The 13,639-nt window shown below is 34.4% G+C and overlaps 1 protein-coding gene across 2 annotated transcripts in view; it reads right to left on the bottom strand.

Moving 5' to 3' along the window:
* Positions 1 to 478: 478 nt before the first annotated feature.
* The window catches only part of G3BP2 (G3BP stress granule assembly factor 2), a 29,519-nt gene continuing 16,358 nt past the window's right edge, over positions 479 to 13,639 (bottom strand). Inside the window, exons 2-11 of one of the 2 annotated variants that reach the window (XM_065877176.1) lie at positions 12,561 to 12,642; positions 11,601 to 11,774; positions 10,982 to 11,072; positions 10,171 to 10,273; positions 9,486 to 9,666; positions 8,397 to 8,495; positions 4,148 to 4,250; positions 2,811 to 2,939; positions 2,126 to 2,244; positions 1,515 to 1,787 (exon numbers count right to left, since the gene is read on the bottom strand). In XM_065877176.1, coding sequence (XP_065733248.1) covers positions 1,515 to 1,787; positions 2,126 to 2,244; positions 2,811 to 2,939; positions 4,148 to 4,250; positions 8,397 to 8,495; positions 9,486 to 9,666; positions 10,171 to 10,273; positions 10,982 to 11,072; positions 11,601 to 11,774; positions 12,561 to 12,642 — 1,354 coding nt within the window. Of the gene's footprint in view, positions 1,788 to 2,125; positions 2,245 to 2,810; positions 2,940 to 4,147; positions 4,251 to 8,396; positions 8,496 to 9,485; positions 9,667 to 10,170; positions 10,274 to 10,981; positions 11,073 to 11,600; positions 11,775 to 12,560; positions 12,643 to 13,639 lie in introns of both variants that reach the window. The other variant, XM_065877177.1, reaches the window with a different exon arrangement.

Here is a 13,639-nt window from a genome sequence, read left to right as displayed (position 1 = left end):
GAACTTGCTATAAAGACAGACAATAATCCAGCAGCTACAAACTTTGCTCACAGAATTGTTTAGAAATTCATGTAAAAATAAAAGATGTCGTCCCAGACTTAAATTCAGAGCCACTCGGGTGCTGACATCAGTTCAAGAATTGTGCAAAATGAATGACAGTTCCCTGCCCCCCAAACAGAAATGCAAACACTTAAGAGCTGCTGTTCTTTTCTCTGAAAATTGCAGTATCCTCACTCCAGGTTTACTTGCCATTTATGGAATCTGACCGCTTTTAAAATGTCACTAAAAATGTGCATCAAGTTGATTGACTTTTCCAGCACCTCTCAAGTGATATGCTTCAACGTTCACATTCAGGCTAACAGAAAAGTCAACAAGAGACTTACTCAAATAACTGACTTCCTCCTTCCCCCTCCCTCCCAAACACACAAGACTCCCTCCCACAGAGAACACAAAGTTGTTAACTGAAGAACAAGGTAAATAATATGCTAGTCAATTTTACTGATTTTAAAGATACTGCAATTTTTATACACTTCAATGATTTTTCAACATTTTGTAGCTGTTTGGCTTTGCAGCACAGCAATTCATACACTATACTGTACAAAATTACCAGCAAGACTGGAATGATGTATTAATAGAAGGCACCATCATGCTTATTACATTACCAGAGAACAAAATACAGTAAAGACAATTTTCACTGTACACAGCTTAAAGAAAGGAAACGGGGGAGGAGGAGTGTGTTGAGCAGCCAGCCATCCCTGTACTGGAGAGGGGCAGGTAGAAAAATCTTAGATATGGAGCTACTAAATCTGGTCTAATATTCAAGACCATAGCATTTGAAGTTCGGATTTTTGTTATCTAGTTCATAACTAAATGATTTCCTTCTGGAATATACTTGTAGTCTTGTTAAGGTTTATGTATACACACGCTGGTCACAGCAAGCAGGTAAAAATGCCCTCATCATTTCACAACTATGCGCTACTGGAAAAAAAGATGAAAGATTTTTTCCCCTGTTGCCTCCTTTGCAGATGTCAATGTTAATGAGTTCAGAGTACCCATTAGTGCATAACAAGTTTCTGTTGGTTTGTATTTTTGGGGGGAGCCAAGGAAAAAGGCAAGATTCTCCAATTGCACAAATTGCACTATCTGTGTTTCCAACGTAATAGGCAGAAACAGTAACAAACAAAATGTACAGCAGAGGATGTTTTTTGACTCAGAGGACCTGAATTCAGTTGGGCATGTCCTTTTAAGTTCATTTTTGTTGCAGACAGGTTAAGATATGGTCATTTCTCAGTCCTTAATTCTCCAAGTCTAGATTTATCAATTAACAATGCGAATCCTGTTGTAAAACTGGGGAAATAATGTCCACCTCAATTTAACTGATAACCAAAAGATGCTTTTCACATCAAAGAAATGATCAAAAAGGCTGTGTCACATTCCAAAGCCAAAAAAAATTAACAAGAATGCAAACACGATGAATAATGTACCACTGCCAAAACTTTGCCAACAGTGGAGCCTCAGCGACGCTGTCCTGTGAAGCGGCCTTCCATCTGCCCGGTTCCTCTCCCAGAGCCAAGTTTCTGTGCCATGCCACCTCTTGGAGGGGGTCCTCTTCCATCCCGGTCCCGCATCATTCCACCGCCCACTATTCCACGGGGACCACCAGGACCTCGATCATTGCGCCTAATATCCCTGCGATCATCACCACCACCTCGAGTTTCTCGCTCTCTGGCAGCTCTTGTCTTCTTCTCTTCCACATTTAAACGTACTTCCCCTCGAAACATAATTGGCTTTACAAGGGAAGAAAAAATTTTACATGGGCAGGTTAGACAATAATAGTAATGTAGTATCATAAATAAGTAAGAAAATCCAGGGAGACAAAAAAACTTTTCATGAAATTCTCAATATGCAACCTATTCCAACCTTCATTACCAGAGCAAATAATGAAATAAATTTAAAGCAATCCATACTTCAGACTTTAAAACTACTAACAAATCTTTATTCTTTGCATAAATACCATTTCACAGTAAACTATTTTTAACTTTACCATTTAAAAAAAGACTTTCTAAGTAATACTAAATACAACAGGAATAATAAAGTATTGAATTATGCCCTTTAAGTCACTTACTTTTGCAATTAAGATTCTCTGAACTGGTTCAGAGTCATCAAAAACCACAAAACCAAAATTTGGAAGCTTTCCCCCAACACCCTTGGTATTGATGCGAAGTTCCACAACGTTTCCAAAACCTGTGAAAATATACATTACACCAAGGGTTAAATAGTTTAACAGAATATTTTGTGACTTTAATTGTTCAGGATGAAATACCTTAATCTCCTTGATCCATTTCAAAACAAAAGTTGCAAGCTGCTATACCCAGTGACAATTAAGGTACATTCACTCTTACAGGTCATTCACTTAAGATGCCAATAAAAACTAGCTTGTTTTGTCACCCTTCTGCATCTTTATTACTCCTTTCTAAAGGGAAGTTACCTACACAGTTTCAGAGAGACAATGTTATTTTCTATTTCTGACTTGAATTTGCCAAATGAATCCCATTTCCAAATCTAAGACTGATTCATCCAGCTCTTTCCTCTAACCTCTACAGAATCAGGCAAGTCAACCAACACTCAGTACAGTCACTGAGAAACATCTGGTACAACCTTCTACACCCTTCTGATCAAGGTGATTAGTACCTAGAGATATACATAGTACAGAGAGGTAAATGTTTTTTTAAAAAATCCTCAATACACTATGAAAAGAGTTCTCTTCTCCTCCTGCTTAATTTTACAATAAAGCAAAATAAACTACTTACTCATGAAGAACTCTTTCAGTTCATTTTCATCAATATCGTGTGGCAAGTTACCAACAAAGAGTTGATGACTATCTGGATAGCGAATTATTCTACGGTTATCAGCTTCATTCTGTTCAATATCTCCTCTGCCTGAGAAAAGGAGAAGAGCAGATATTAAAGTTTACAATGTCATACAAAAAACAGCTCAAAGCAATGAATGTAAAAAAAAAAAAAAACTTGATATTCCTGTTTTAGTTTATTTAATAAGCTCCTTCAACAGAGGTGGAAATGCCTATTATTAGTAGGTTAGTTAGAAAAAAACGTAACACTGACTAGATTGCTGAAGTCCCTTCTTCTAGGTCTACTGGTCTGATTATATGAAAGCCAAATACTAGCAGTACAAGTATTCCTCCTTAACCAAACTCCGGCCATCACCGAGAAACCAAATAGATTTCAGATAGTGAGGTATATTTGTACTAAATAATTGTTTAGTATTTGGAAATTCACAAATTAATCTTTGGTTGTATGAAATTATAGCCAAATCCATAAATTTAATAGCAATAACATCTCATTTATATAGCCTTTTATACACATAAGAGTGCTCTTATATGTATATATATAAAATCTTATTTGATCCTCCCAATGACACAAGCAACACAATGAGGCATATAAAGAAAGGCATCACACAGGGAAAATGTGTGTAGTAACTGAATGGTGTAAGAGAAGCTCATGATTTAAGGGTCTCACCCGAGATCATAAACTCAATCACTGACAAAGCTGGGATAAACCCCAGCTCCCATGACTTATAGCACATCACTTATTTTACTTTTGTGGGAAAAAATTACATTTTCTAAATTTGATGTATACATCTCCCACCTCCTCCCAAAAGCAATCTAAACATACTTATAGAATTCAAACAGAGGTTCTACATATATTAGCTAACAATGGAAACAAGTCAAAAATCATGACAACTTACTTAATACCTAAGACAATCAAAATAAGAAGAATCAGGGTGTGCTTACTGTTTATCTGTGAAGAGATAAGAGTGCTAAGTAAGAGAGTAGGTTATTGGCAGCTCGGTTTTGAATTCTTAGAACCAGTGACAATAACCAAATAAAATGTGTCTCTAAATTCTTTTACACTTTCAAAATACATGTCTCTATGGCATGTCAACTAATCTTCCCCTCAAAGTTGTTTTGCCCAGGCTATATTTAGCAGGTTACTTAAGCCTTTAAGCAGTTTGGTACTAAAAAGATTTGCATATAAAACACATTATAATTTTTTAAAAATCTTTTTAAGTTCGGTCTTCAACTTTTCAAGTGCTTAAGTGCTGAAGGCCACAGAAGGGGCTGACCCACCTGGTCTTGGTCCTCTAGGAGGGAAACCAGGTCGTTCTCTAGGTCGCTGTTCACGCACACGAGGTGGCTGAGACTGAACTTCTGGTTTAGCTTCCACTCTCGGCTAAAATACAAGGGAAAAAACACATTATAAAGAAACACATTCCACAGGAGAAAAACAACTAAAGAAACAACCAAGGCATAATGGTCATTTTAAGTTCAGAATATTTTTAACATAGTGTCCTATATATGTGAAACATAAATTTTTATAAAGATATTCTGTACCAATCTAGGACTGTAGGGTAAATTTTATTTTCTCACTCAAGGCTATAACTCACAATAAGCTGCTTTTTATTTACAACCATATTTTTTCAATAAAGTTACATCCACATTGAGATAGCATAAAAGGTATCGCTACAAAATTCAAAAATGCAAGATGAGCCACTCCATGTAAATACATATACAAAATAAAAAGCCATCTTTATCTTAGGAAGACAAGAATATATGACACATCCTTTCTAGCTCTCTAGTATGCTGCCCTTCAAATTTAATAGTGCTCGGCAATATCTTCTAAACCCCATCCCATAATTTTATTTTAAAAAATCCATATTTTGATAGTTCAAAATATACAATTTAGTGTACTCTACCATCTAAAAATACTATCTTTAAGTTAAAATGCACATTAAAAAAACAAGATAGGAACGTGTTGATAGCATCTCAAATAGTCAAAGAAGTCCTTTAGCTCCCTATTGTTCTTCCTAATGGGGGAGGTGTGCATTTATTTAAGGACTGACCCCAACAATATTTCTTAATTAGTTCTTGGGGGTGGCAGGGGAAGTAATAGTTCATTTTAAGGTACTCTCCAAAAGTTTCTGCTAACTGCTAAATTGAACACATATATTTAAAGTAACTATGCTAAAAACAAAATGACATCTGCATCAACTATTACCTTTTCCTTAATACATTGGCATTTTCAGTATTCCCAACCTCTTCAGGCTGTGTCTATTGCCTAAATATTTATGGTCCGAGGAAGAGACAAAATACACGCACCTGCAAAGGATGCTGAAAACCCTCAGCAGGAATATGAAGAATGTATCCTCAAATCAGAAAGCTAGTAATTTCAGTCCTATCTTTATGGCTGATCATCTCTGAGTACCTCAGCCCAGGCAGTGGCTCAAACTCTTTCATAATTTATATAGCTGGGATATTATAATTTGCAAGGACACATTTTGATACAAAGAGATATGTTTCTTTCAAAAACAACCATTTGTTAAAATTTCACCCACTGTAACCAGAAGGTATATTATCTCCTACCCTAGCAGTTTTTAACAGATTTGCCTGTCTCCCCCAATTGTTTTTCTTCCATATAGATTTCCCATTTCCCTCAAAATGAAGTTGCTTTCCATGTTCTAGAATTTTGCTAGTTAAAAAAATTTTTTTAATGTTTAATTTTCCCAGGTTTTTAGTATGTATTTATTCCTACAATGACCATATCTTATTTCTACACCAGATAAAGAACCAAGCACAGTGCCATTAAACATAGATGTTCAGTAACTATTGGTTCATTTAAAATTAAATTACATTTTTAGTTCTCTAACAAAACATGTAGGAGAATGTTCTATGCCTGACCAGGGGACCTAAGTTACAGCCCTGAGACCACTTCTATCTGTATTTAGAATTTAAGACTACATAATAATTTGACCGAAAATGTGATGGCTGAAAAAGGTAGTTATTTAGAAATTTCAGCTAAGCAGGGCAGGGCCTAAAAGCAAAACTTACTTCAGTATGAAAGTAAAACAGAATTAAAGGAGGTTCTCTAACAAAGTCTGACGAAGCTAGTGTGTTTAATAAAGTAATAAAAATAGCAAATGTACACCTTTTAATTTAAATGTCTCAGAAAAACCTCGACTCATTCAAACCAAGAAAAAGAATTCTGGCTGACCGATTCAGATTCTTTTCAAAACATATTACTGAAACAAAACTAACTGCAAGTAACAAAACAAAAAAGTTCTTCATTATCCTTTAAGGATTTAAAATTAAAAAACACAAATTTAAGTAAGTGCCAACATCTTACAAATAATCCACACATTAATTTAGCAACCTGACTTTTAGATATTAGATGATGCCAATATAGAAAAAATGAGACCAAAAAAAATTATCAAAATTTCTTTCAGTAACTGATTACTGTATGTCAACTAAGCCAGCTGTACGCTTACAATTCTTCAGGCTCAATTTCATGAAAACTATTTGCTCCAAGGAGGTAAAAATAACTAAGATACCACATACTACTTTAGGGCCTTACAATTAATTCCATGCAACCAAAAAGTGAGCTCACATGACAAATTCCACAAATGAAAATCAAATAGAATATGAAATAAACATGAAACCATCAAATCAACTCAACAGCAGGTAAAACCACAACTAATATGTACTTCAACCGCACATAAGCTATTTAAATGAACTAATCGACTTCTAAGAAATTTACCAAGAAATTAACTTACCTACTTCTAAATTAATGCCTACCAATACCCTGGAATTAGATTTAATTCTCCTTTTATTAATAATCTATGCTAAAAGTGTTAAGGAAATGGATACTACACCAAAGTAACAAAATAAAATCGAAGGGTTTATTAAATCAAGTGGAAAAAATCATGAATCCATTCTAACATAGCTTAAGGAGATCAGAAAGTTCTTTTAAGGTTTAAATTATAAATGTTTAAATTTTTGTTTTAATAAGGGGGTAGGCTGGGAATCACAGTCTCTTACAATTTTTTTTTAAAACTTAAAAAAATTTTTCCCCCTGGACAAGAGGTTAGGATCTAATATAATGTAATTTAGACATGGCTTAGACACAGCACTCTTCTTTGATGTAAATAGAGATACATTCCCCTCCAAGGGCTAAAGAAACCTATAGGCTTCCATGAGTGTCCAACTGCATAAATTCGAAGCCCTACTTTTTTATTTATATAGCTATCTGACCTTGGGTGAAGTTCTCTAGCCCTTAATTTACTTATCTGTAAAACAGGAATAATAACAGTAACCATACTCACAGGGTGGTTGTGAGGATTAGATAAGAATAAATATTACGTGCTAGTGCTTTGCACAATGCCTGGTGCCACACTAAAGGTGTAAGAGGTATAAGCTACTCTTAACTTTTAACTAGCAGTGAGTTTAAAATAAATGTAGCCAACTCTCTGAAATTAAGTAACAACCCAAAGGATTCCTAATGCAAATTTGATAAGAAACCAAGCATTTCAAAAAAAAAAAATCCACAAGTCACTTATTGAGTCTTCAGATGGGTAGAAAAGCAGTCAATACGTGGCAAATTAATCTTCTGCGTTAAGACAGAATTCTAGTTTGTGATCTGAGGTAATTACTCAATATTTCCTGTATATCTAGCTGAAAAAAAAAAAGGTATCACGAGGTCATGTATTCTATTACGTAGCTGATTATGCACACAACACCAGAAAGGCTGTCTATTACTAGCTACTTTTGAAATCTCAAAGTTTGACTGTTTAGAGCATATAAAGAGGTATATAAACACAATTTTATGTGCACTAACCATTCTAAATGTAAATTTTCTAGTGGAACGAAGTTTGATTCAAAATGTAGGGGAAAGTATTGGACACCCTATAACTATGCCTATTAACTTTAGAATTTAGTTAATTCTACACTATACCTAATAAACTTATTAGGTAGCCAGTGTCTTATTTTCAATGTTTTTGAAAGCTCTGAAATGGGTAAGATGACAAACAGACAAAAAGCAGAATACTAGAATGATTAGTTAAGGTGAACACTACAGTCATAAGTTGGTACAGGCTTCAATTAAACAGTATGAACCACTTACAGACTGAAAGCTTAGGCAGTGTATTTTTTTTTAGAGTTTTTTCTATTTTTAAAAAACAATGATTCTTTATAATGCCATACTACTTTGTGCCTTTCCAAATTTCTTCCCTAAAATATTTTTGCTAAATAAAATTCTAAATTTTTAAAAAGGATATTTTTTTGGTTATTTTAAGAAGGCTGTTAAATGACAATATATATTGGTAAAACTAACTTAATCTGTATTTGACACACCCAAACCCCAAATACCACCTATGTAGATGATGAATGGAGATTTGGCAATTAAAGTGGGTGCACTGACATTTAATACAATTTTTTTGTATATTTAATCCATAATTTCTGATTGACTCATTTTAAAAAGTATAAAAAAGATAAGCAATTGGCAATGTAACAAGGATACAATCCAATGTGTTCACAGATTGGTTACCTGTGAGACTGGTGCTTTAACATGGGGTGGAATTCCAGAGGAAGAAACAGTACCACTAGGAGGCAGGTTTTTACTGGTCACTGAAGCCCAGGAGAAAGCCTGCAGGAAATGCAACAAACCTAGACTACTAATCATGGAAAACCACCAACATTCCTATAGGGAAACTTCCAAATATATATTTTCTTTTCATTTCTAAACTACTGTTCTATATTGGAGGACTCCTAAAAGAAAGGCACACACACACATGCCAGTCTATGTGCCAGCTTTCAAAATCTCATTATGCAAGATTATTTGACTGTTTTGTCTGAACTACTAAATAAATCCACAAGCAAGTTCCTATATGCTCTAAAGAGATGAGCTAGTGGCAAACAAAACCACTAACAACTACACATGCTAGAAAAATAAGAACCTAACAGAACCAATTTCTTTCCCCTTTTGGGGGAAGATAAGGTGTTGTGATGGTGTCAAGGGGAGAGGGGAAGGATAGCAAAGAAGAAAGTACTAGCTGGAAAGTTTAACAGACATTCACAAATTGAACAAGGAATCTCCTTCTCTCACTACGCAAATATACTTTAACCTTCTACTTTACAGAAAGATAAAACGTGTTTTAGGTAGGTTTAAATGATACACTATGGGTGTCACTCATGTTTCCAAGATAGTTTAATTGGTGTAGTAAGGAAATTGTTCCCATTTAAACCAGAAATAACTTGAATCACTTCTCTTAGCAATAGGTCAACTTGTTTTAAGTTGGCAAATTGCATGACTCCTGTTGCATCCGTGCATAGAGGACTTAATACAGAATGGAAGAGCAACTCTCAGTTTTAGTACATGGACTAGAAGATACTAAACACTGCACACAGACAAGGATTAATCTTAAATTTTACCCTGAGGGGTGTTTTTTAGGGGGTGAAAATACAATAAAATTTCCTCAGAATTACCAAAAAAATCCCCACAGCTTCTTTCATATACATAAAAACAGCATAGCTTACTATTAAACAATTTAATTAACAGAACAAAGGTCATGCTTCATTAATGGCACCAAGTAAGACAGTGTGACGTCACAGGTGTGAAGAGCTCCTCTGCTCTAACCTTTGGTGGTTCCTGTGGCAGAGACACAGGCTCAGCGGGAGGAGGAGAAGCGGACTTCTCCTCTAAGTCTTCCAAGTTCTTCTCCTCTGCTTGTGGTTTCTGCTCTTCAGTCTTTGTTTCAGATTCTGGCTCAGGTTCAGGTTCATGAGACGATTCTTCCAATGGCTCCTCTATGCCATTACTACAATAAAATATTTTGTTCACTTTTCAGTATGCGTGAAATGATCAATTCAAATAAAATTCTGCATTTCTCTAATTTAATGGGCATAACTAGTAATAAGCTGTTTTGAAGCAAAAGTCCATTAAGAACTAGAAGGCAGAGGGAATAATACTCCCCAAGCAGCATTTAACATAATTTAAAAACTGGATTACTAAAAATGTTTACTTTAATACTAACTATAAACAAACTGCATATTCAAAAAATAAAATGCTTACTCTGTGTTGTCCCAAACACAATGCATTATCAGCAAATGATCAGTTTTGGGCCAAACCAAATTCAATTTTTCAATTAAATAAAACAATGCTTTCCATATAGAATTTACTTTGCATATACAGAGTAAATTCTCAAATGCTGGTTTCACAGCTTTAGCAAAATTTACTTTCAACAATAATTCTAGGAACAAAAACCAGCTTGCAACTACATTATAGTTTAGACCAAATTTGGCCTTGCAGACACTATTCTTACGTCACAGGGTGAGCTTCATAGTAACCACTGCTAGCATTTTCTTGCACAGGTTCTGGAGATGGTTGCCTTTCTTCTTGTTCCTCTTCTACTTCATCTTCTGATTCTGAAAATACATAATATACCGTATCTCGTCTTAAGAGGATTTAATACACAATTTGATATATGTATTTTTAATGTTTAAAGAAGTCATGATATTTCTTACAAAAGCACTTAATTGCAATATTCCTTGTTCTCTTAAACTGAAGAGCAAGCCAGATGAATTTTGGAATTTACTCTATTTTTTAAAAAGGCCTATTAGTAACAGGGAAGGGTAAGAAAAAATGCTATTAAAGTCATAACTCAGTTTCCTTCGTCACATAGATTCAATGGAGGAATAGTGGTAAAGAAAAGGAAACAAGCTGATGTATATCAACGGAAGATCAATTAATTAATTATGGTATAGCCAAAAAAAAAAAAAACAAACCCAGCCAACAAAGATATATTAAGTGAAAAAAAGCAAGCATTGAGCCAGTGTACTTCCACTTTTATAAAAGTACTGATCAGTATGGAATACAACAAAATTCTATAATAGGCACCAAACTCTTGGTTATCTATAGAGGATGAAATTGAGGGAAATTTTTCACTTCCTATGTACGATTTTTATGTAATTTCATATAATGAACTATTTCTTTTATAACAAGAACAAGAACAGAAAGGAGAAAAAGAGTTTGACTCAGTTACGACAGAGGCAAATTTCTTTAGTTTCACACTTTCCATGTCCTTAAAGAGTACTGATACTGACAAAACCCTTATATCTTCAAAGTAACCTCACCTTCATCAAGTTCTGGTTCAGAATCACCAAATACTTCATCTTCATAACGAAACATATCATTGTGAACATAAAACTTATTTGGAACAGATCCCTATAGGAAAACAACATCCAAATATTCCATAAATACCCATAAATGTGGTATTACATAAATATAACAAATAAACACAATTTCTATTTTAATAATACAGAAATGATATAGACTGAAGATAATTTTCCAAAGTTGAACATGCTCTGATGTTAATATAAAGTAAATTACAGAAGATCACTCAAGGAATACTGAAACTCAAGAAATGGGTACTCAATATAAAAGAACCAGGACCAATTAACAAACAGAATTTTTCCATTTTGTTTAATATGTAACCTATTAAATAATAACATACTTTTAATATTATTTCTATAATCTTAATCATCTATTTACACATTAGCATCAGGATCTCATTTTTACTTCTAAAGTCAAAGCACACACACAAAGCTCAAATAAATTAATCAACAGGTCATATTTCTCAAAATATGTTACATGCATACCTATGCCTGCAAGAAGAAACTCTGGCCACTTCAAGCAACTAGTAACAGTAAAATGAAATCACGTAACTGAAAATTAATTGAAATGAAAACTTACTTCAGGAGCCAGAACAAAGGTCTGCATAAACTTCCTCTCTGGCTGTCCACTATTAGACAGCAAACCCATGACCTGGACCACTACTCCATCACTCAAGGTTGCATGAGCATCCACATGACGAATTTTAGTGTGACATTCGCTGAAGTTCAGAGATAATACTTTGTGGTGTATATCCTTTATTAGGAGAAGAAGGTGGGGTGGAAATACAAACTCATGATACTGCATAACCTATTAAATACTACAGACTTTGATTTCCTTGCAACTCTAGAATATTAACTGCCTCATTTGAATCCATTCCACCATGCTAGGCATTACTGACAGACTAATGTTCCTAGAACCACTAGTTTCAACATGTCACCTCTCTATACAAGAAATCACAATGGCTGTCTCATATTATAGGCTTTGTGCAGCTTTCTCCCACTGTTTCATATTAAGTACTAGTCATTCACGTAAACTGTGTTGACTACTCCTTGACCTCGCACCTAACTTTACTGCTTGTCTGCTGATGCCATTTCTCCTACTTTCAATATCCTCTTGTTTGGTAAGGCCAAAACCTATCATTCAGAGTCTGCTGGAAGTCCCACATCCTCTACAAAGTCATAAGGAGTATATACTCCTATGCACTCCTGTAACATAAGGTTTAGACCACATTTCTATAAATGCTATACACACTGTCTCAACTATTTCATGTATAAAATACACCAAGGATATTAAAATGTTCCATTTTCTCTTTTGTATCCATGCCAGTGTAATACCTGTGCTTCGTACAAAATCAATGTTTGTAAGAACTCAAAGCACATCCCATGACTACTGTAACATAATTCTAGTATAGCTGATTACATTCAAAAAGAAATCCACTGGCACAAGAAGCTATTTTCCAAATCTCTATCTTACCTCAAAAAAACAAACAAACAAACAAAACCTAAAGTAATCTAAAATGCATATAAAATTGATACTTACATTTTGGCCATAAACTGCCTCCTGGGGCTTTCCACTAGCATCTACTCCACCATGAACATAAGAAGAATTCCTGCCATAAAACCTGTAAAACCATTGATAATGATTGACTTTCAGTTGTGAAGAGAAGTGTAAGAGGCAGTAGAGTTCTTGTGTCAAACGGACCTAGTTTCCAGGTCAGGTTCTGTCACTCATTAGCTATGTAATCTTGAGACTTACAGTCCTCAAAGTTCAGTTTCCTTGGTTATAAAACAGAACAAGAGTACCTTCTCCATAGAGTTGTTGTAAGGATTAAATGAGTAATGACACAGAATTCTTAGTGTGCCTGGCACACTAAATATACACTCAGTCATTAGCTATTCTCATCTAATTCTTACCATATCTATATTTTGTTAAGTGGAAAAATGAGATACTCAAAATATATTCTAAACACTGATGCTGTAGTTAATTTACCCTTTTTTTCCCCATCAGATACAAAAACTCAATTATCTAAATTTGTTTGGGAATCAGATACTGTTTAACATTCATTCTCCTGAGAGTTCCAAATGATTACTAATTCCAAAGGCTTAGGTTAAAAGTTTAAATTTAAATTAATTGTAATAGTTCAGAGACTAAGTTTAAAAATCTACATTATTTCGGCATCTAATTTCTCAATTATATTTTTATACTGCTCTTAAGTACATGACAAATTAGTGTTTCTCTGGTATTACCTAAAGCAATTAGAATTAATATCTTCCTAAATTAAGGTTATCAACATGCAAAGTTAATTTCTTCGTAAAGAGAACTCAGCTCCTATTGTAATAAAACATGTAAGACTTCCTCCATGCCAAGCAATGTTCTCAGTGCACTACATACATATTGATTCATTTTACTCTCCTAACACCTCAGGAGTAAGTGCTATTATCTAAATGAACAAACTGAAGTTCAAAGAGGTTAAATTAACTCCTCAAAGGTCACACACCTATCAAGTTGGGGCAGCTGGCTCCAGAGTCCATGCTTTTAACCATTACCCATATTTTTAAGTTTATATTATTTTCTCTCATGTACTACTGGCAAGCATGTAAACAGCTATCATTTTTCTG

This window comes from Phocoena phocoena, chromosome 5, assembly GCF_963924675.1.
Source record: "Phocoena phocoena chromosome 5, mPhoPho1.1, whole genome shotgun sequence".
Taxonomy (NCBI): domain Eukaryota; kingdom Metazoa; phylum Chordata; class Mammalia; order Artiodactyla; family Phocoenidae; genus Phocoena; species Phocoena phocoena.
The sequence above is the reverse complement of the archived record's forward strand: the minus strand, read 5'-3'. Positions and strand labels throughout refer to the sequence as shown.